The following is a 24,250-nucleotide window of genomic DNA, read 5'->3' on the forward strand; positions in this document are numbered from 1 at the left end:
CCACTTTGCAGAAAACAAGATGTGTGTGTGTGTGTGTGTGTGTGTGTGTGTGTGTGTGTGTGTACGTACGTACATGGATGTACAGGCTAATAGCATTTGGCTCCTGTAGGCATACAGATTTATAAATGTGTTTTTCATATATATTTTCCTATTGATTCACTTCTCTTTTACTTTTTGCTTTGATAGGGTGCTTAGCAAGGTAGAATGGCAGCAAAGGCAAGCTCTCTAAGTCAGGCCCCAGCTGTGGGGCAGCCCCTGTAACCCCTCATGGTTCTCCTGCCTCCCAAACCCCCATCTGTGACTGTTGCTGCAGAGACTACAGAGGAAGCAGGGCAACTGCTCTGTGCAGAGCACTCCACGTGGCACAGCAGCCTGTGTCTCCAACCCTTGACAAGAACTAATGCTTGCTCTTGTGTTTTCTCAGCTAATAGAAGTACAAGCTGAATACCACAGGAAGTCACTGACACTCTTGCAGGCGGTGCTGCCTCAGATAAAAGCACAACAAGGTAACCCTCCTTGTTACCCTCCTTGGTTGGGGAAGGTTGGAGACAGTCTGCCTGCCTTCCCAGATCCCACCAGTGCCCCATGTTTTTATCCATCCTTATGTGTCCCCAGGGGTCACATTTGCATGAGCAGCTTGGACTTCACCAGCTGGTGCCTTGATTCAGCTGCAGTGAAGCAGAGCCCACTCAAACATACCGTTCCCTAAGGGGATGAGTCAGGGGAGGTGTGTGCGCACAGATGTGTATGCAAGTGTGTGTTACATGAAATCCAGCAGCTCTTGACACAGCTGGTTAGCCTCTGCCCTACACAGACCTCTTAGTCCTCCCCAAAACATGGGAATGGAGACTCCACTGGGCTTCCATGTATTTCGTAGTCTTAGAATAATCTGTATGACATGACATACTCCAGCAAGGGTTATGAGTGACCTTCATAATCCTTTCCATTGACTCCCTCCTTGCTCCTCCCGATCAGAGGCCTGGGTGGAGAAGCCTTCCTTTGGGAAGCCCCTGGAGGAACACCTCACCATCAGCGGCCGGGAGATCGCCTTCCCTATCGAGGCATGTGTGACCATGCTGCTGGAGTGCGGGATGCAGGAGGAGGTGGGTCTGGGGTGTATGACATGATGCTTCTGGAGTGTGGGATGCCAGGGGAGGTGGGTCTGAGGCATGTGTGACAATGCCGCTGGAGTGCAGGATGCAGGAGGAGGTGGGTGTGGGCATAGCCAGGCCCTACCCCAAGCAGGACCCCAAGCAGGTGTCCTCTTCCATAAGGCACAGACCACAAGATCTTCACCCCTGTTGCCATCCCCACTGTGGCTCCTACAAATCTAACCATGGTAAGATGGGGTACAACCTCCTCTCCTACAGAACACAAATGGGTCCTGCTCTCTCCTATGAACCTTCACTTTATGGGGAGACTGGTACTGCTGGCCATGGCAAACTTAGAGCCATACTCTGGCCATTCTTTCTTCATGTTTAAAATTATTTTGGCAATCTACTACTGCTTCCTCTTCCTTTTCCTCCTCCTCCTTCAAAGGTTCTCTGATTTTAAAAATAGAACTTTTAGAATACATACACTGCTATGTTCATTGCAGCATTATTTACAATAGTCAAGATTTGGAAGCAGCCTAAGTGCCCATCAGTAGATGAGTGGATAAAACAGCTGTGGTACATTTGCACAATGGAATACTACTCAGCCATAAAAAGAAGGAAATCTTACCCTTTGCAACAGCATGAATGGATTTGGAGGGCATTATACTAAGTGAAATAAGCCAGTCAGACAGAGACAAGTACCATGTGATTGCACTCCTGTGGAACCAAAAGAACTAAACAAACAGATTCGTAGATACAAAGAACAGACTGAGAGCTCTCAGAGGGAATGGGGGTGGGGAGCTGGGTGAAAAATGTGAGAGATTAAGCAAAACAGCAAAGCAAAATCAGAGACAACAGTGTGGTGATTATTAGAGGGAAGGGAGTTTGTGGAGGTGGAGGAGGGTAAAGAGGAATAAAAGGTGATGGAAGGAGGGACTTGGGGTGGTTAACACAATACAATATACAGATGATGTCTTAATAGAATTGTACCCCTGAAATGTATATAATTTGTTTACCAATGTCACTTCAATAAATTCATAAAAATAAAAAATGGACCTTTTAACCTTTTTGATCATAACTCTTTTATAGAGATCCTGAAAATATGATTGATAGCAACATTAGAAAATAGTTCTTAAGGGCCACATGTATAAAAGGTCTACGAGAAATGAGTGGCGGTTGTTTTTATTACTGTGTAAATCTTTCCTGAGAGCTAGAACTTTCTTTGGTTTCTTTTATTGGCTGTTTTAAAATCGTCACACCATCTTCCTTTGATCTGATCAGCGGATCAATACTTAAGTAGGGCCTGCTATGCATTTATTACTCAGCAAAGTATAAAAGAGTCAAATGGGGGCTTATAAGCTTATTGGAGAAGGTGAGCATCCCATTTATTAATTTGGATTAATTAGTTAATTAATCTGATTAATCCAAAATAGTCTTTAAGTCAGCACCTGGTCACCTGGGGCAAACTGGGAGGACTTCCGAAGAGAAGGAAGCCAGTTCAGGTTCTGATGCATGTTGGCTGCGTGCCTGTGTCAGGCCTGCTCTGGATAGGGCTGTTCCAACAGATGAGAATAGGTCTTTCTTACCATATTTTGGTGCCAGGCATTTTCACCAAATTGCGCTATCAATCACAAGAGGGAAAGAAGTTTACAATGCCTGAGGGATGATTTGATAGAGGGAGGTAAACTGGGCCTTTTCTTTCCCCATCATTTTTTATGAATTATGGAAAAAGACACTTAAAGATAAGATAACCAGCTTCATCACCTAGCATATGGTTGGTCCTGTTTCATCCACACCTCCATTTCCTGCCCCACCTCTGCTTCGGAGATTTTGAAGCCAATCCTAGACATTATATCATTGCATCTATAATACTTCAGCAAGTTTCTCAAGAAAATAAGGAATGTTTTTAAATAGAACTAGAACATTATTACATACAAGTAAAACGAATTGATCAATATCTTAGAATTTCTACTCAGTGCAAACTAGTTTTTGAAGAACAGGCATCAGATGGTGTGGCATCTCCCATCTTGTCTCCGGATTCTTCCGGCCCTTCCGCCACCCGCCAGACCTTCTTGCTCCCCCTTGCACTTTTCCCTACTTTGCATCTGTAGTAACCAATATACTCAGGTTTCCCCTAGCCTACAAAGAGGTCTTCTTTCAGCTAAACCACAGCCTCATACCCCTTCCCCGACCAGTTGGATTTTGGTTTTTGTACTACCTAAGTCTTCAGGTAACTCACAGCGTTTCTGGTTGTGCACCCGTAGCGCTGCTCACTCCTCTGTCTCTGGCACAGCCACTTCTGCTCCCATCACCAGACTAAACCTGCCCTGTCAACCCCGGGGACCCCCAGGTTGCCCAGTCCCAGGCCTCAGCCTGGCTTCCTTCGCCACTTGGCCGCCTGCGATGTTACTGCTGGAGCCACCCTTGAAATCAGCACCCACTGTGCTCCCTCGTGCCCCTTGCCCTTATCGGTGACATTGCGATGACCCATTCAGCACTGCCCAGCCCTGCCCTCTACTGTCTCTAATCTTTTCCTGAGTGTCACCATCCTCTCCTGGACCTTTGCTTCAACCTCAGTGAGCATCCTGGGTCCTCACCCCTTCCCTGGGCCCCACTCCCATGTTCACTGCCATTTCTTCAGCATTTCCATGGGGTTTTTCTCTAACACCCCCAAACCTGGACCCACTGGCCATGTGAACAGTCACAATCTCCTTCTGGTTTTTCTGTGTCTCTCACTGGAGCAGTCTTCTCAGCTACATAGTCAGAACTCTGAAGCTCTTGTGTGACGACTCTGCTCCCTTCTCTTTGGTGTTGTCCATCACCAAACACCATTGCCCTTCCTTCACAGCTATGGCATGTGTTTGTGAGGATCCAGCCCTCTCCTTCGTGTGCACCGTCACTTGCTCTCTTCGTCATAGCAGCTGTGCTTGCACACTAATCCAAACATGGTTCGGGAGCTTCCTCACATATTTGCCAGAGAGCTTTGGAATCTCTTTGTCTGAGACACCCCGTGCTGAGAAGGGAGTTACAATCTTAGCAGGCCCAGAACTCAGACCAGGAACATCTTCTTCTAGAGGAACTTGAGAAGCTGAATAGCTGTCAATGGTTAAAGGAACAAGGGGTGTTCTGCCAGCCTGTTTCTCGGCCTGTGGGTCGCATCACCGAATGCAAGGAGCTAAGGAGGTGAAACAGAAACCAGTAGATCTTCCACTCATGAAAACTTCCCTGTCTCAGTTGGGCATTCCTCTCCAGCTCTAACCTGCATCTGTCACCTCTGCACACACCCCTGTCTGCTGCTTCTCTGTCTCTTCACAGTTTACTTTCATTCTACAAGGTGGAGCAGTTCACTTGGAAAAGACAACAGTGTCTCAAGAGGGACTCTAAGAACAGAACAGGGATGGGCCGAAGGAGGCATCCCTCACAAGCAAGCACCCTGTCTGCCCTACCCTGAGGCTCATAGGGGGCTTATGGCCCGGTCCCTCCCAACACACAAACACACACCCTGGAGATCTTTTCACATGGAAGTTCCTGGACTCCCCCTCCAAATTTAACCAGGTCTCAGTCAAAGTCTCCTCTAAAATGTACTTTAAATATACAAGAACAAGAAATCTGAGTGTCCGGGTTTTACTTTTTTTACTCCTACTGAGATGACAGAACAATGAGTCACCCCTACGAAGCCCTGGGGACACAACAGTGGGGGAGGCCCAGTCCCTGCTCTACCAGAGCATTTGGCAAACAAACAGCTACACTGTTGAAAAGTGAGGCTGGGAAGGTGCCTCTGGGAGAATTCGGAGGAAAGGAGTGGACAGGTTTCCTGACTTTGTTGGGTTTGCTTTTGTGCCTTTGAGTTACAGGGCTGTCCACTGACCCTCTGTCCTCTTGGTAGGGACTCTTCCGAGTAGCCCCATCCGCCTCCAAGCTGAAGAAGCTGAAAGCTGCCCTCGACTGCTGTGTGGTGGATGTGCAGGAATACTCTGCAGACCCCCATGCAATTGCAGGTGGGTACCCCCAACCTCTTAGCACGGTGTCCCTTGTACCATAGAGGCTCCCAGGGAAGGGGCAAGCATGGAGGATGTGTGGCTACATGTCAGACACTTGAGCCCGTGGCTTCCTGACAGGTTTTAGATGTGTCCACTCAGGGCCCAGTGTTGGGCCTGGTTGCTATGACTCCTTGGGAGAAGGTCTCCCCAATGTGCCAATGGAAGATGAGATAAAGGTGGGAAATAAGGCTAGAGGCCAGTGTGGTTGTCCGCCCAGGTCCCGTTGCCATGCCAGAGCCTCGGATCCATTCACATGGGAGCCACCATTTGATTTTGTTGTCTGGGTCAGTGGGCCCATCCTAGACGTGGCCCACAGGGTGATGCTGGCTCGGGAAACCTGTCTCTGCCATGTCAAAGTGGCTCACGGCTGATATTGTGTTCGTGCCCAGGAGCTTTGAAATCTTACCTCCGAGAGTTACCAGAACCTCTTATGACCTTTGAACTCTATGACGAGTGGATTCAGGCTTCCAAGTGAGTACACCACATTTTGGAGTATCTTGTGGGTTGGAGTTTATTTGGAAGTATGTATTGAAATTATGAAAGCATATAACCTGTGATCTGGCAACTCTGTTTCTTGGTATCTAGCAGGCAGAAACATGTGTCATGCTTATACACGTGCCCAAAGAGGCATATACAAAAATGTGGACTGCAGCTTTACTGCTTTTTGCTATTTGCTATTCCAGGCAAAAGCAAATGGGGATGTGGGCGTGGCTAAATAAGCTATGGTATATCTACACTGTGACATACTCTGCAGCACAGCTGCTTCTAGTCCTCTGTGTACATCAGTCTCCTGGGAAGCTTTGAAAAGATATCAATGCCTGGACCTTCTTCCCAGAGATTCTGATTTAATTGGCCTGGACTCCTTGTTTCAAAACTCCCAAGGCTGTTAGGTTGATAGCCATTGACCTTTGGTGAAGTTGAATCTCACTGAAGAGCCACGCTAAGCCTAATGGGATTACCAGTTGGGCAAACACACAGTGCCTGGCTGGCTCCAAATGGAAGGGGCATCCAGGAGCTGTAGGGGGAGCCAGGGGAGCAGCAGAACAACAGCTAGGGATTTCCAGGACAGTGCAAGGCGGCCAGTAACGAAAAGGGCATGAGCAGGCGAGCCACGTCAATTAGTGCTTCCGTGGAGGAGTTGCAGAGTGGAGACTCAGGCTAGCCCAGAGACGCCTGGCAGAGGATGCAGGAAGGACTGAAGCTCCAGTCAGTCATAGGACAGGGTGGACAAGCCTTCACCTTTGCTCTGGCCCCTGAATGTTTGCCCCAGAGCTGCTTCTGGTTATTTTGGCCCCACCTTAAATGTAACCTCATCCCTGACAAGCCGAGGTAAAGTGGCCAGCAGTCTTGATGGGTCCCATCCCTCCTGTTCATTCTGACTGCCTGGCTCACAGCTGTGTCTGGGTCACAATCACACTGGGAGCCTTGAGAGTGCCCTCCTCGTTGACCACGGCTTCCCAACCCTCAGGACAGTGCCGATACACAGGAAGTGCTCAGTGTGTGTTTGCTGGGTTGTATTGAATGCAAGGTCTTTGCAGCATCTGCCCCTCTACCTTAGAAAGGATTGAGGAGCAGGACAGCAGATGGGGCTCTGTGTCACCAGGGACACCCTAGCTGCTGGCAGACATGGGAGTGGAGACAACTGCGGGGGCTGCAAAGGCCGACATTGATCATGAGCAAGTGCTTTGTATGATTCTCCTTTAATTCACTCACATGGATGCTACAGAGCAAGTTCTCTTATTAATCCCCTTTATAATGAGGACAGTGAGGCTCCCAGAGATTAAATCATTGGCCCAGGATCACAGCCAGGATAGAGCTGAGTCTCCTTGGCCTCCAGACAGAAAAGCCTTCTTGGCCAGACTTTGGCCAGATTTGACTACTTGACAAATATGAGCTGTGACCTTTCCATTTCTAGTGGTAGGTTTGGTTTTCCCGTCCATTGCCTAGCAGAAGTTCCCCTGGCGAATACTCCCTACTCCCTCAGGCTGAAGGGAGGGAAGAGGTTTTTCTCACATGGCCGAGATCTGCAGGGGGCCCTCTGGAGCCTGCGTGTGGGTGGTGGCCACTGCCTGCCCAGGCCCCGGGCTGAGGTCAGAGCTGGCGCCTCCCTCAGCGGGGCTTTCCGGGTCGGTTTTCTGGGGCTTTGGCCTTCCTCACATGTCAGCCTTGATGTAGATTTTCATGAAAAAATCTTAAAAACTGTAATCCTATGGGTAATTTTTTAAAAATTCTCAGATGGCTTATCAATAAAGAAACCCTTAAAACAGATCTTTTTGTATAGTGGAGAATCTTTTCTTTATGGGAATTACACATCTCTGAGTCATGTCTTGAAAGATCAGATTTTCATCTATAAAATTTACTGACTCGGAGGGATTGACTGAATGTCCATTAAATAACGGTTGTTGAACTGGACAGCAAGATGCCACCATGGTGTGAGGGCGGGTGAACTACCACTGTGCTCCTGGGGATGGAGACAAGTGAGAACGTGACCTCTGACGGGAACTGTCCCTTTTAGTCACTGAGTGTCTCAGCGATCTTGGTGATATAAAGCTAGACAAGGGGATGATGACCCACTGCTTCAAGATCTCCCTGAGGGACATCCTCCCCCTCATTGGTAAACGTGGGTCTCCAACAGGAAATGGGAAATAATGATCCTGAAGCCTCAGAGCTCAGTGTCCTGGAACCAGGGAAACGCAAGGCCTTTTTTTGGCCCCTGAAGGGTGTGTGTGCCCTGCCTGGTGCCACGTATCCTGGTTCTGTGCCAGAATCACCCTCCTGATGACACCATGGCCCTGCTCACTCCAGAGCACAGATCGCCCATCCGCTCCCAACTACGACCTTGGGATATGTGACATGGGCAGAGGAAGTTTTATTAAAATAGCAGAGGATAATAGCAGGGGAAGGTAAGAGTAATCAAACATTTGAATAATAATAGCTTGTTGGCATGGTCAGTCACGTGGTTATCTCCTTATTCTCAAACATTACAGTGATGGTTAATATGACTGCTGGTGAGGCTTCATTGAGTCATCCTCAACCAGTGGCTTTTCCTGTTCATTCCCCAGCATCCAGGAGCAAGACAAGAGGCTTCAGGCTCTGTGGAATGCTTGTGAAAAATTGCCCAAGGCCAATCACAACAACATCCGGTAAGGGGACACTGGAGGCACGTGGGTCTGTTCTTCAAGCCCCAGAGACACATTTTCCTGGATAAAGGTCATGGTCACTAGCATGCACTGAATTTTATGGTGTCCAAAGCATTATTAACATGCATGGTCTCTTTGCAACCTCAGACCCTGTGAAATTGTTAATTACCATTTTACAGATGAGGAAACATAGTAGATGACTGGACTTTGCCTAGCTAGACATTGGCTAATTCAGTTAAGGTCTTTGATTTGCAAAAAGCAAAGGATAGTTCAAGTTTTTTCAAGACATTGGGGATTTATTGCAAAGATAGTTATTCGTGGACACCTGGAAAAGCTAACCAAACCTGGAGCTGGAGTTGGTTTGTGTGTCCTTGAGCGGGTCCACCGGGAGAATATTCTCTGGTGCTCCACCGTTCACCAGCTATTTTAAACACGTCTGTCTCTCACTTTTCTTGCCACCACACGAGATTTTCCTGCCTGCTCCTGTGCAGATCTCTCCTCTCCCTGGCATCTGCCCCTTCACACCCTCTGCTTCCTCACCACCGTGCCTCGCCGGCGCTGCTCCTGGCCCCACACCTCTTCTCACTGTTTCTTAAGATACAGATTTTCAGCTTCAGCTGCTGCTGCCATCTGCCTGATTCTTTCTGTTTTCCTGTAAAAAATCCCAAGTGGGGTGGTAAGGCAGATCCTCAAAAAATTAAACATAGAATTACCACTTGACCCAGCAATTCCACATCTGGCTCTGTAGCCACAATATTAGAAAGCAAAGGCTTGATATTTGTACACCCACGTTTGTAGCAGCATTATCCACAGTAGCCAAGAGGAGCAAACAACCCAAGTGTCCCTCAGTGGATAAGTGGATCAACAAAATGCACATGCAATGCAATATTCAGCCTGAAAAGGGAAGGAAATGATGACACATGCTACAGTGTGGATGTACCTTAGGACATTATGCTGAGTGATAAAAGCCAGTCACTCCCGTGAGGCACCTAGAATAGTCTTCCGCCTAGAGACAGAAAGTAGAACGGTGGTTTCCAGGGGCTGGTGGGGGTGGAGTTGGAGATAGGAGGGTATCAATGAATGGGTAGAATTTTAGTTGAAATGTTCTGGAGATGGATAGCGGTGATAGTTGCTTAAAAGTGTGAAAGTAGTTAATGATACTGATCTGTATATTTAAAAATGGTTAAAATGGTGATGTGTACATATTTACCACAATTTTTTAAAACTCTCAAGAGCAAGAATCAGACCGATATAACACACATCGAGTATTGCTGACTATTATAGCCCAGGACACTGGGCAGCTGCAGCTCAACTGTCCTCAGCTGAGGTACCACATTCTGGCCCAGGTGCATGTTGCCTCTTGGAGAGGGAGACGTGGTCAGGAGAGGCTGTGGGTGGAGTTAGCACAGACCCAGCTTGGGGACTCCGTGGTCAGACCCTAAGCCTGTGGACTTCCTGCTGGCTTACGGAAGGTGATCGCTGCCCTGTGTAGCTGAGAGTCCAGGAGAAAGCGTGTGCCCTGAAGGTGCTTGTCAGAGCCTGGCAGGTTTTTGGTGTGATTTGCCAGAGCTATTTTTGTGCTTGTTTTGTGAATAGCTTCTGCACTAGTTCTTTTTAATTCATTTTAATAATAGCTTTATTGAAATATAATGCACATACCATTGTACCCTTTTAAAGTATACGATTTTGTGTGGAGGTTTTGTATAATTGTAGAGTTATATGACCATCAGCACTAATTTTAAAAGATTTTCACTGCTTCAGAAAGAAACCCTTTCCCCATGAACAGTCACTCTTCATTCAGCCCAGCCCCTGGCAGCCACTCATGCACGTCCTGTCTCTGTCGCCATAGATTCCCTGTGCTAGATATTTCATGGGAATGCAGTCATACAACACGTGGTCTTCTGCTTCTCAGCATGATGCTTCAAGGCTCACCCATGTGGTAGCTTGTGTCAGAGCTTCATTCCTCCTCATGTCTGAATAATATTCCATTGTGTGGATGGGCCACATTTTATTTATGCGTCCATCCCCGATGGACATCTGAGTGGTCTTCACTTTTTGACTATCACGAGTAATGCTGCAAGTTTGTGGGGACCTACTTTTCTTGGGTGTATCCCTAGGAGTGGAATTGCAGGGTCATATGCTAAGTCATTAGTTTTTCCTTCCTTGGATCTCTCCAGAAAGCCCCACTGAGGGGGGCTCTGAAGGGATAAGGAGATACCCCTCCTAGCAGGTAAACCTCCTGCCCAATGACACCTAGATGTTTTGCTTCTCATTTCTGCACACAGGGAAGATGGGAGGTGACAGAGGTTTGAAATAAAGAAGGAACTTTAGGTCATTTTGCACTAAGTCCAAAAGAAGGATGGAGAATTTTTCTGGCCAGATGTTAACATTGAACAGAGTGAGATCTGACTTTGTCTGTTTTTGGAGCATTTCTGTGTCCTGACACATGATACGTTTTCATCACATTGCAAAATGTGTGAGTCTCATTGTCAGTAAGATATGCTACAAGAGAGAAGTTTCTACCCAGGCTTGGGGAACATGGCTGCTGTTGCATGCTCAGTTAAAACAGGCCCTTCTAACTTCCTTTCAGATACTTGATCAAATTTTTATCGAAGTTGTCAGAATATCAAGATGTAAACAAGATGACTCCCAGTAACATGGCAATTGTGTTAGGACCCAACCTCCTATGGCCACAAGCAGAGGGGTGAGTACAGAGAGGCACAAGCACATGGGTACCATGGGTCAGGGAAGGGATGGCCAGGGCCCAGAGAGCCACCACACTCATTTCCTTCTCCAGTCTTATATCTTTTGTGGCTTGCTCCCTTCTTAGGCTCAGGAGGAGGCCCAGAATTCTGCAGATCTTTCCCCTGATGATCTTAGAGCTTCAGGTCTGCTGGGAGGGTCTTCTCTGAGCTAATCTAAGGCAGTGCCAGGATGGGAGGGTGGGGGCACGGTGGACTAGGCAGGGTGAGCTCTTTCAGGCTGTCCTCACACTCCATGAAGAGCACACATTCCAGTGTCAGGATCCAGAGGGGCAGAGGGCTGTCTCGAAAGAAAGAACAGTCAGAAAGAGGATGAGACTGGCCGTGAGGAGAATCATGCCTCCCGTAGAAATGTGCCTTGTGCCTGCCGATTTGTGTAACTTCCTCATTTCCTGACTCATATCCTTGCATGTCTCCTGTAAGGAGGACTTCTGTGGTTGCCTTCATTCTGTAGATGGGGACAAGGAGTTCAGGAAGGTGAACCTCTTCTTCCCAAGAGAAAGCCTGCTCTCAGAACTAGGTCTGCAGGCTCCCAGGCCAGGGCGCCTTCCCGCACTGTGGTGCCGGTGCCTCGACCTTGACTCAATGCTGCACTCCTCTGCTCTGGGCCTGCAGGAACATCACAGAGATGATGACCACCGTTTCCCTGCAGATTGTTGGGATCATCGAGCCCATCATCCAGCACGCAGACTGGTTCTTCCCTGGGGGTACGTGGTGGCATCTATTGGGGTGAGGGTGGCTGGGAAGGCATCGCTGTGAGTTCTGCACCTCTGAAACATAGTCCCACTGCCAAAAGGTGTTTGTCTTGTTTTTTTGTTTGTTTTTTAGAAATAACATTTTATTTTTTAAAACATTTTTATTTATTTATTTTAGAGAGAGGGAAAGAGGGAGAGAAACATGGATATAAGAGAGAAACATCAGTTGGCTTCCTTCCTAACACGCCCCGGCTGGGGAGCAAACCCACAACCCAAGCTTGTTCCTTGGCTGGGAATTGAACTGGCAACCTTTTCGGTTTTCAGGACAACACCCAACCAATTGAGTGACACCGGCCAGGGCATCCTGTTTGTTTTTAATCCATCTACACACACGCGCGCGCACACACACACACACACACACACACACACACATACGCATACGCATTCACGCACTCAGGTATGAGCAGGGTCATGGCAGTTTCCTTCTCTCTGACCTGAGGACATCCACAGCCTACACTAGCTGGCCACATCCATGGATGTGATGAGTCTAACAGCCACACCATAGTTTCTTTAAATCCATGCACCTTGAAATGCTGGCACAGAAAGGAAAGAGACATCCTCTGCTTCCTAGCTGCAGAGGGAGGCTAAATCAGTGATGAAGGGAACTTCTGTCCAGAGCTGTGGATCACCTGGGCACCATCCTTTGTCATTCTCACCTGTGTCCTCTGAGCTTCTCTCAGCATGTAAAGGTGGAGCTCACAGGTGATGAGAACTTTTTTTGTACTTGGTTTGAAATTAGACTTTAGAGGCAGCTACCTCAGATGGACGTTCATAAATGTTCTCTTAGCCATGGGAACACCATTGCACAAGCATATGACTCAGTGGTACCGGTTTTGAAGAGACAGCAGTTGTTACACCAAATTCTGTGTTCCCTTCTAAAAAAGGGGTATCCTACTTTATGTTTAGTAAACATTAAGGGCATTTAATGTTAATGTTTCTGTGCTCTGCCTATCAAAAGTAATCAATAGTGCTGCTCTAATACATTAAGATTGATTGCCTTTATTTCATGCCATGTGTTTTGACTGTGAAAGCTCCTAACTTCTGCTCTCATGAGAGTTCTAATAAAAGACACAAGGTCGGGTGAGGGTAAGAAATCAGGATAAAGAAATGAAGGAGAAAGGAGTTGAAGGTACAGTTAATTTTGCACATTCTGTGGACAAGCTAGTTCATTGCCATTGCAGATGAACAGATTATTAGTAGGAAAGGAAGGGATGAGTATTTCCACAGATCCATCCAATAGCCAGTAGCCTTTGTGGCCTGAGTGAAGTCTCCAGGTCTAACCCTTTTCAGTTGTCCAGGAAGACATTATTATTTATAAGTAATAACACTGCCTCTTGTTTTCTTGTCTTGACCAATTCCATTGGCTGGCCCTTCTCCAACAGCATTAGCAGTGTCGAAAGTGGGCATTGCTCTTTCACCTGATCTGATTAAGACACTCTGGTGTTTCCCTCTTAACCATGAGGTTAGAGCTGGCTGATTTTGTCTTTTTTCAGAAAATACACCCCTGTATCCATTTAATTAAGTTTGTTTTTTAATCACAAATGGAAATTGCTTTATTACATGTCCATCATATTAATATGATAGTTGGGCTATTCTATTACTATTGTGATAAGTTATATTAAGATGAATTATCAGCAGATGACCAAACATTGGACCAAAGAACACAATTTTCTGGGTGTGGAGTACAAAGGAGAGGCCAGCTCGCTCGTCTCTGTCCTGCCCAGGAAGGCTGTGACAGCCCAACAGAGCATGTACCCTGTTCTTTCTTCCCCACAGAGATAGAGTTCAACATCACAGGGAACTACGGGAGTCCAGTGCACGTGAACCACAACGCCAACTACAGCTCAATGCCCTCCCCAGATATGGACCCCGCTGACCGGCGCCAGCCCGAGCAGGTCCGCCGGCCCCTCAGCGTTGCAACAGACAACATGATGCTGGAGTTTTACAAAAAGGATGGGTATGAGCTGGCATCCCTTTCTCAGCATTGGGGATTGGATAAGGGGAGGGCTGAGGTGTAACAAAACACAAGATGGCCAGGAAGGCTGCCCTGAGCAGCAGCAGTTAGGGCACTTGCAGCAGTTAATCTGTTCCCTAGTCTTGTGCTCTCATCTGTGCCCCTGGGGGCAGTCTCTCGGCTTGCGTCCCTGGAGGTGGAGCCTTTTGAGCTGACCACTGTCATCGGGGGCTGATTAGTTCTCCTGACAAGAAAAAAAATTGGTCCACAGGGGGATTAATATATATAAATATAATATATACATGTATATATATAAACACTTTATTTTGACTCAAAATTTATGAATGCCAATTCTCAAATCTTTAATGGTTTTATTTTTGTGATAGACCTGTTCATTTGCATTTTTTGGCAACATTAAACAGCACCTGTCATGTATAGTTTAAAACAGAAAACCTAAAGCTTAAAGCCATCTGAGTGTAAACTCCTTATAATTTGTAAGATTTTGTTTCCTCGTCTTTTGTGATTAACACCTGCACCTGCTCTGATGCAGCTGTCACAAGACTCCTGAAAGCACTCAACTGAACTCACATGGGAACAACTCTCCCACTCCTGTTAAATCAATTTACAGATTTTGTAATTGTTTACTATGATCCCATAGTAAGTAAAATGAGCATAAACAGGTTTTATAACAAGCACAGCCAATTCATGGTAAACATAAGCTATGGTATCTGAACTAAGTGGACTTTTGATGGACAGCAAGCTGAAGGTGTCAGCCAGCGTGTCTTCCAGAAGAAATGCATGCATTGCTTGATCAGGCAAGTCAGTTGAGTAAATTTTGGTTAGGAATTAAAAATGACCACTGTGACATAAAATTTAGCAACTGCTGCTTTAAAATAGACAGGAGCATAAAGCACCTAATGAGAATATCAGAAATTTCTTCAGCAGAAAGTATAGCAGCGGCAACCTTCAGCTTCCCATTCATACCACTAGGTGACCGGAAAGCTATTTGTTTGACATGCGTATGGCCTAAAGGATTCAGAGGGAAGGTCAAACACTCAGGACTCTTCCTTTTCTGAATGCAAGTTGGCACTGGGGACCTACACTGCATCCTGTGACGAGGGAGGAAGGTTCAGCAAGGGCAGTGTCCCTGCTTGTTACTGGACCACCAGACACTTGACCTATGAGGCCAGTGAGGGTTGTTTATCTGCTCTGTGTTGTTGTTTGTTGTTCTTTTAGCTAGTGGGGAAAGAAAGTCTGGAAATTCTTTGAAACTGAAGAGAGCAGAGGGAAAATTTTTTAAATCTATAAAAAGAAGAGTACACTTAGGGTCTGATTTTTGCATCATGAGGAGCAAGTCAGAGACACAGATGGTGACAGAGCGAGAGAGAGACAGAAAGTGCTAGCAAGTGCACTGGAATGGTTTGTAAAACTCAGTTAAAGCGACTCCATTCTGTGAGGTGTCTCTAGCAGAAGGACACCCTGGGAGTCAGCTTCAGTCCTGGCTGGGCGACAGAGCACTCAGCGGGTCCCATTGTTTCTGCATCAGAGGTGTGCTCATGTGTCCTCCCCAGACCTCATCTGACCTCAGCACCCTCCAAAAGCAATCTAGATGACCTCTGAGGGAGCTGCACTGCAGACTCGTGGGGCACTTAGAGTCTGCCGGCCCCAGAGCAAGCAGGCAGCTGGAGAAGCACAAATGGTGGTATTTTAGGCAGGTGCCTCTTCTCTGAGAAAGGTCTCTCGCTCAGGGACTATGTAAATAATATAGCACAATGTTCTGCACGATGTTCTGATTGAAAGCTGAAGGTGCCACCATACACTTTAAGGGTGTAGAAGATGAACTACATTAAATACCGTTGTGCACAAAATGAATATATTTTATGTATTTTAAAACTTGTCCTAACTTTTAATTACTTGGAGAGCATACTGGCAGCTTAGGATAAGCCTCACTGAGTTGTCTGGGGTACAGTACATATGTTTTAGGGTACAGTGAGCTTGCAGATGATCAGTTCCTAACTAGCTTTAAGGGAAATACAAACCTAAAGTTTTGGGTAGGTGTTTTGGGCAAGAGAAAAGGAATTTGTATCAGTTGAGTCCCTGTATTAGCAATATTAGGGGAATTCTCCACATTGGTCCCAATTTTTGAGTTTTTAAAATCTTTGAGACACATTTCAAAGTTTTCAAACTATCTCTAACCACTTGAAACACTCGACAAAGTTAACTTTATTGAGGTTTTTGATCAGGTTTAAAAAAGAATATATTTAATTATATTTCAATAAAGCTGTTACTTTAAAAAAAATTGGCCCTGGCTGGTGTGGCTTAGTGGATTGAGTGCTGGCCTGCAAACCCAAAAGTCACTGGTTCGATTCCCAGTCAGGGTACATGCCTGGGTGGCAGGCCAGATCGATGTATCTCTCATCGATATTTCTCTATCTTTCTCTCTTTCTTCCTCCCATCCCCTCTCTCTAATAGTAGGTAAATAAAATCCTAGGGGGAAAAAAGACAATTTGGGGAACAAAAATGGATGACATTTTCCTGGATTGATGGCTGTTATGTCCAAGACATCACTGAAGGTAGTTTCTCCCCAATCCCAGCTCCCGGCCTTTCTGATTCATAATGACACAGGAAACTGAATTTCTATAGCAAGTCCTGGGATCAGGTTTATTAGCTCACTTATACATTTTTCATGATTGCAGTAGGCAGAATAATGCCCCTCCAAAGATATCAGTTCTTAAACCCTGGAACCTGTAAATATTGCCTTATTTGGGAAAATGGTCTTTGCAGATGTGGTTAAAATAAAAATCTTGAAATACAGCGATAACGCGGGATTGTTAGGGTGGACCCTGAATGCAATCACACCAGTCATAAGAGGGCAGCAGAGATCTCTCACACACATGCGCGCGCACACAGAGAAGAAGATGTGCACATGGAATAGAGATTTGACAGTGTGGCCGCAAGCTAAGCAATGCTGACGGCCTCCAAAGCTGGAAGGGGCAAGGGAAGGATTCTCTCCCCTGAAGCCTCTGGAGGGAACACAGCCCTGCTGACACCTTGACTTTGGCCCTGTGATACTGATTTTGGACTTGGAACTCCAGAACTGGGGGAGAATATATTTCTGTGGTTTACTAACTTTGTGGTACTTGTGACAGCAGCCACGAAAAACCAGTCCATGTGTCTCCACAGCTACACACCAACAAACAGCTCCATGGTAAAGATGGCAGCAGGGATTTGATTCTTCTCCCATTGAGTTGACATCTGATTATACTCCCTTTTACTCTGATTTGGCCTCCGTGACTCACTTAGCTAACAGGACATAGCAGAAGAGATGTTCTGTGCCTTCTGAAGCCAGGTCAGAATGAACCTTATAGCTTATGCCAGGTCTCTTGGAACACTCACTCTCGGAACCTAGCTATGTTGCTGTGTGGGAGTCCAAGCAGCCCCTTGGAGAGGAACTGAAACCCCTAGCCTTCATCCCCAGCCAAGCACCGAGCTGACAGCTAGCACCAACTTACAGGCTTCGAGAGTGAGTCATCTTAGTCTTCTAGGCCAACTCAGGCAACCTCAGCTAGTCCTGTGTAGCGCAGACAAGCTGTCCCTGTCTGACTCCGCCAAAACTGTGGAGTTGTGACCTAGATAAGTAAGCAACCAGGTTTTGAGAGTTGTTTGTTAGGCAACAAAAGGTAGCCAGAACAAACGTTTAAAAAAGAATACTGATGTCCTACTTCCCCCACCCCCCATTCCTCCAATCTGACTTGACTGGCCTGGGCTAAGATTCAGGCAGTGATACTTGTTAAAGCATCCCAGATGATGCTAATGCACATCCAGGGGTGAAGACCACTGAATCAAAGAAAACCGTTGCCATTCTAGAACTTGGCAATAATACCATTTTTAAAAACATTTCCAAACTTTCCTACTGTAGCCATTGAGTGACACAGTATTAACAGGTCACGCCAGTGCTCTCTGCACTTCCCTCAGTTCCCACTGAAATCGTAGGGTGCAGTTTATCATGTATTTTCAATGCCTTGTTTGTATTTTCTTTTTGGTTAGTTTTATAGAATAGTGATAGTTGTTTCTTGGATCATTTGTCCCAAATAATAAACGAAAGTAAACTTGCAAATTCCTTCTATTTTTCTGACAATGGCAGAAGTGTTGTCCATGGTTACATCAGATATTTTTTATGCAAGACCTACTGGCCCTGAAAGAGTTAGCCAGGATGTCTGCTCTTGCCCATGGATCAGGATGGACTCGTGGGCCCTGAGTGTTTGTCGGGTGCATTCTCGGGCCGTGCCCCTAGCAGCATCTGAACAAACTTGACAGGGATTCTTGAAGGACCTGTGGAGACGCCCAAATGCAAGAATAGGAAAGACGTCAGTGATAAAGTGTCCTTGCTAACATTACATCTCTACCCTCCCGGTGGCTATCATCCCCCCTTCCTACTCCTCTTGCCCCCACTCCCGGCCCACATCCAGCCTCAGATTTCAGGCAGACCTTGCCAGTACCGCCACTGCCCCCTCCCCACCTCACCTGCCTGTGTTTATTCCTGCCTGTTGGCCACTTCCTGGCTCTGGCCTATATTCTTTACACCTGCCTTGCTGGCTGACACACCTGTCCCCCTGCCCGTGCTCATTTCTAGTCTCTTGTTCCCCTAACCCCACTGGTGACAAGTCCCAGCAGCATCTGTGAAGCTGCCCACAGACCCTTGAATCCCCATGGGATGGCAGTCTGTTCACAGAAATCCGATGAGTCTGGCTCTTTCTGTGTAGAAGACCAGCATGCAGCTCCTCTTTCCGGTCTCGGAACCTGTGTGCCTGCACCCCTTCCCTGGCTCCAAAGCGGGCTGGTCCTCAGAGACCCTCTACCTGGGCCCACTGGCAGCAGCCCAGAAAAGCTATGAGGACAGTGGAGCAGAGCCAGCCATCTGCCCGAGAGCTCAGCTGGGCATGTGACCCCCTCCTCGGCCTGTGCTGCTCTGGGACAGGTCTGGCCCCACCATTTAGATCTTAACATGGGTGACTTGGAAGAGGCATGTTTAATTGGAAGGTCCAAGGGTAATCTGAATGGCACTGTTTGGAATACTAATTCTACTGTTGGTTATACGGGGTCGGTGGGGAGGATGGAAATCTGGAATCTAATGAGTTGCTGAAATACATGACTCAACACATTGAAATCATTTTCTGTAATGTATTCAATATGACTTCTTAGAGTTCTTATCTCTGTCCACTTTCCCATGAGCAATCAAGTTAATTGTGCAAGCACAGAATACACTAAAGCCCAGTGGGCTGGCTGGGGACAAGAGAAGGTTGCAGAAGGCTTCCCAGGGTAGGGGAGACCTTCTGTAGGTGGGAGGGGTTGTTGCCATTCAGGATGAGTCCTCTGCACCCTGTCACAGTTCCTTTCCCAAAGACACCTCTACTCTCTCCTTTTCTCCTGCCCTGATGACCTGGCTAGGGCAGTAAGACTTGGGGGTTTGAGGAGAACCCCTTGGTTACATTGCCACAAGTCTTCATAATGTGGCTGTGGCATGCATCCTGTTCCAGACTTATTGATTGTAGAGACTGTTGTTACAAAACAATCAGAACTAGTGATCTGAGGGACTCACTTCTGTAAGTGGGAGGAGGGACCGTATGCCGTGGATAGATGGTGCCATTGCCCTATTTCAGGTAGGGCCTGAACCTATGATATGCTGACCTAGAAAGTCATCCCACATGTTAGTGGAGGATTTGACTTTTGTTTTGGGTTTGGATCAGTTAAATGGACCCTTGAGAGGTATGTTCTTAGCCCAGGCCCCACCTCAGCTTCCAAATGTCCAGGTTCGCCCATCACAGATGCTGCAACCAGGTCTGTGAGGTGTGGCGAGACTGAGCCCAGCCTTTACTTGCACAGAGGAGGCAAAGACACATTGTCATCATATATTTAAGAGAGGCATTATCCCTGGAGGAGCTAGAAATTACCTGATGCTGGTCTTTCTGTGTGAGTATGGGGTAAACGAAGTCTTCAGGTGTTTAGGTCCCTTGTCACTCACCTTGGCTACCGAGGATACCATACAGAGACTCCAGAGGTCCCTGCCACTGCTACACGTACTCCAAGTGCACCTTAAACACTCTCTGAACTTCCAAGTCTTTGATGGACATTTGGGGAGCTACCCAAATTCCTGGGGTCTGCATCTGACGGTTAACCCATTTCTTCTCTCCCTTCTCCTGGCCTTTGCCAAAGGTAACTGATCTCTAGAACAAAAATTAAAACCTTCTAGATCTCTATAGACTTAAACATTTCAAAACCAAACATTGGCTGACACCTCTAGCTAACAATGTACCTAACCAGGCTTCAGAAATAGGACTGCAGATATCTATCCTACAGAGGGGGGGAAAAATCCACTAACCCTTGACAGCTGACTTCCTAGAATGGTCTACAGCAAACTCTGTTCAGTGGTGAATGTATTATTTTGGTAGACACCTATTCTTCTTAGACCTGGATCTTCCAACTTTCAGATTTTGGTTTTTATTTCTATTTTTTGCTGGGCCAGGCCTTTGTCTCTTTTAATGTTTAAGGTTCTGGATCTCATGTTTTCCCTGTGTGGCCTGCCAGATTACAGACTTTAAAGCAAGAAGGCCATCTTCTTTCCTTCATCAGCAGACATTCATAGATCTAGCCTTCTCCATCCTTTCCTTACCCACCTTTTCAAGAAGAATAACCCCATGGGAAACAGCCCTTTGCAAATGCAGAGTGTGAGCTTTGGCATGGGGCTTTCTGAGTTCACATTCTGGCCACATGACCTGAGGAAGTTACTTAACCTCTGATTGCTCCAGTTTCTTCATATGCAAAATGAGGAAATAATAGTAAACAACAACCTTAGATTTGTTTTAAGCGTTAAATAAAATTTTACTTATGAAGTGTTTAAAACAGTGCTTGATATATGTTAATGTTAGCTGTATTTAGTAGACACAGTAGACTTTTTAATTACGGTTTTAAGACAGTAATGTGGCTGGGTGCACTTTCTCCGCATGATGTGCCCCGACCAACCCATTCTTTGACATCTCACTAAAAACACCTCGAGTGTTTTTCTCTGTCTCCACCTTCCTAGGAGGGACTGGGCTGCTTCTGCAAGCACAACATATACTACAGCCCAGTGGACTGGCCGGGGTCAGGGGAAGGTTGCAGGGGGCTCCCTGGGACATGGGAGACTTTCTGCAGGTGGGGAGGGTTTGGCCATTCCTGGCTGAGTCTCCAGCCCCCTGTCATAGTTTGTTCCCCAGAGGAGCTGTCAGCCAAGATGAGCCTGGTGCTTTCCTTCTTTCCTACCCTGATGACCTGGGCTGGGCAGTGAGACTTGGTGATTTTGTGGGGATCCCCCTTTGTTTTTCTGTTCCTTAAGCCTAGAATCATCAATGTAGGCTTCCTGCAATCCCATCCTCTGAAACCCACTGTGGCCCATCTAACTCAGAGATTCCTAGAAGCCTAAGGAGCGTAGGGAAAGGGGACTCAGCTCTCTCCTTATTTTTGTTTCCCTTACTTCTAGCAGGGAAGCCACCCCAAAATCTTTTCACGTTTAAGACAGTGTTAGGAAGGGAAGAAATCTGATGGTAGACCTATAAACCCAGCTGATGTGACCCAGATGGTGTCTTTTCAATATTTTCACCTCATACTGAGCCTGATTCACTGACACAATATCCTCATTCCCTGTTTGATCAACCTGTTTAAGACTGGGGTTCACTCTACGTATTTATCCACGAAGATCATTTAAAATCATCTGTACTTGGTACCTCCCAGGAAAGAGCATCATCTTAGTCAAGGCTACCACTTCCTGATCTCTTAGTAGATGCTTAGTAATTCATACACCTTGTTCTAGTTGTTCTTTACAACAACCCTGAGGAAAGGGAGATGGTGTTGCTCAGAGAATAGTAGATGGTAAGTAGCTCATCCATATCACACAGTAATGAGAAAATGTCAATCAGACACCAAAGTCCTCCTTTCAAAGCCCTGCTCTTGGCCACAGGACTATGCTGCTCCCTAGAAGATTCGTGGTGAGCAGGGCAGGGAGTGGGGTCACCCCATGATGGAATTGCCACTCCAGCTCCATGCTATCCAGGCCCCAAGCCTTTTTCTTTCCTCCATCAAGATATCATATGATTCTCTGCACCTCCAACTGGTCAACCCCATAAAGTTCTGTTTGTGTAGCTAGACAGACTGCTTATGGGTACAGCCTGTGTTTCCCATCATTCACGCCACCACAACCCAGTGCATGACTACTCGGCTCCCTCCCCTAAGGAGCGTAGGGAAAGGGGACTTAGCTCTCTCCTGGGTAATGGCCTAGCATGTTAAATATATCTTAGCACTCAGTAATTGATAAAAATCCCTTCATGGAAATGCTGGAAGTGGGATGGGAGGTATTAGCCTCCTTCTGTAGATAAGGAGGGAGCTTCACTGAGTCAGTGAATGGTTTAGGTGGGTCATGTGGCTTGGATCCTTTCAGAACCTATTCCAGGATATAATCTCATGAAAAATACCAATGTGCCTTATGATAAGTTCCATACAAATGAAAGGTCCTGGTAGACTGGGAGGAGTTAAATGGGACTGCCTTGCCAAGGTGAGAACTTGTCACCTGGCCTACCCCACATGGATCCCATGAATGAGCCAGCAAGAATTCTGCATTACTAGCCCCTGGTTTCCTTACCCTGACTCCTTGTCCATTTTGAAAATGCCAGTGGACATCTGAGGCACACTCATCATGAACAAGTGACGCTGCCTCCCATAAGACAATAATTTCAGGTGGCGATTACGTAGAGCAAGGCAGTCTCTCTGTAAAGGCAGAAGCGCATGTTCAGCCTCTATTTCTTGGTTGCTGACATTTTGCCACTGACACCCAACAGGTCTCGCCCTGTCCATGCTGTGTGCCCCAGGCAGCCTTCTCTCTGAGATTGCTGGTGTTGGAAGGTGCCATTGGAAGTAGTTGCATGTCCCACCGGCCCTGGTCCTAAATCCCAAGCCTCTTCTCCCCCTCTGCACCCCCACCAGTGGGAAAGGTCTTCCTAAGTGAAAGAGAATCCATAAGGAAGAGGAAACAGGGTGAGACTCACATCCTTTAGGCACCCTTCTGTTGACCACCTTGGGAGATATCATGCATCTTTGCCATCTCGCTGACCATGGCCGCTTAGTGGTATCCCCTGAGTGGAATGAATATTAAGCTTCTTCCTCTCTGCATCCTAATAAATTCTGAAGGCCAAGAGCAGAGTTGGATACTTCCTTGCAGCTCTCTTTAAACATCTGGGATGTGCCTATACCCGGTCCCAGACTTTTGGGTGGCCTCTGAGAGTGGTTCCGAATCCCCTACAGAAGCTGCTTATTTCTTGGTGGAGGGTCTTTAGACCCAAGATAACGTTGAAAGCAAGTGGGTCCTGGAAAGAGACTGACCCCACTTGCCCCTCCCGCCACCCCCCCCACCAAGGTGCCTCCTCAGAGCCATAGAGGGGAGATTGGAAGGTTAGCACTGACACGAGACTCAAAGAGGCCTCGTGACCCTGCAGAGGAGGGGGTGTCAGGAGGCTGTCCCTGCCCCCTGGTGGGGTGCACTCAGCCTACAGCCCCAGCCCTTCACTGTGTGCATCACTGCCGGCTGCATCCCTTAAGGCATATTTCCTTAAAGGACCCAAAGGCTGCTACAATCTCCAAACTTGACCCCTTTAAAAAAATTTTGCTGCACTTCTACAAGGTCCATTTGACCTTGTTGGAAGGCAGGATTTCATGGCGTGATAGCTCTGTGCTTCTGACCAGTGTGGGTGAAGAGGTGAGAGTAAACACAAGGTAACGCTCATACCCACACCCCACCACACATGTGCCTGGTAGAGGCAGATGCTGGCTGGGAGCACGTGTTTTCCAAGTGAATGTCTGCATCTGTCCTTAATACTGGAAACATTAGCTCTTGCCTTAGTCAGTGAAGGCCTTGCCTGTGTACCTCATAGAGCAAAGGGCATCAATTGCCTCGTAAGCCAGGCAGATGACTACTGTCCTTCCATCAGTTTTTCTCCCTTTTGATGCCCTTTCCTGCCCACCCCCGCCCCTACACACCTTGATATCAACCATTCAGTCTCTCTGTTCACCTGTGAGCTTAGTAGGATAAGATTTTTCACCCACACAAATAGAAGAGCCACTTTAGGAGACCAACAAAATGGAACCTAGTTCTTGGCACGATGAAAGCCCCACACCGAGACCCTGACCTTGACAGGAGACAACTTGTATGTCCAAAGGGAGGCATAGTCTTTTTGACACTAATATCTGTATGTTTCTGTCTCTGCAGCCTTAGGAAAATCCAAAGGTACGGTATCCTCGGGTAGCTATAGGCCATGCTCAGTCTCTGGGAACTCAGTGAGCCATGCCTTAGTGAGCTCTGCCAGAGGGTGAATGTGCCGTGTCTGGTTGCTTGGCCGACTGACCTGAGGCTGACTGTGTTCCCATCATTGACATGGAACCAGAGCAGAGAGACTGTAGGCATAAGTGGCCCCTTCCCACCT

General features: G+C 47.0%; 1 protein-coding gene across 3 annotated transcripts in view; it reads left to right on the forward strand.

Annotated features, from left to right (window-relative positions):
• ARHGAP44 (Rho GTPase activating protein 44) overlaps positions 1-24,250 on the forward strand; it is a 180,952-nt gene that overhangs the window by 142,940 nt on the left and 13,762 nt on the right. For 2 of the 3 annotated variants that reach the window (XM_045824053.1, XM_045824055.1), the window contains exons 9-17: positions 425-506; positions 976-1,103; positions 4,981-5,092; positions 5,524-5,605; positions 8,197-8,277; positions 10,865-10,978; positions 11,652-11,743; positions 13,568-13,748; positions 24,037-24,054. In XM_045824053.1, coding sequence (XP_045680009.1) covers positions 425-506; positions 976-1,103; positions 4,981-5,092; positions 5,524-5,605; positions 8,197-8,277; positions 10,865-10,978; positions 11,652-11,743; positions 13,568-13,748; positions 24,037-24,054 — 890 coding nt within the window. The remainder of the gene's footprint in view (positions 1-424; positions 507-975; positions 1,104-4,980; positions 5,093-5,523; positions 5,606-8,196; positions 8,278-10,864; positions 10,979-11,651; positions 11,744-13,567; positions 13,749-24,036; positions 24,055-24,250) is intronic. The other variant, XM_045824054.1, reaches the window with a different exon arrangement.

This window comes from Phyllostomus hastatus, unplaced genomic scaffold (genome assembly GCF_019186645.2).
Source record: "Phyllostomus hastatus isolate PE091 unplaced genomic scaffold, TTU_PhHast_1.1 phas_scaffold_55, whole genome shotgun sequence".
Classification (NCBI taxonomy): domain Eukaryota; kingdom Metazoa; phylum Chordata; class Mammalia; order Chiroptera; family Phyllostomidae; genus Phyllostomus; species Phyllostomus hastatus.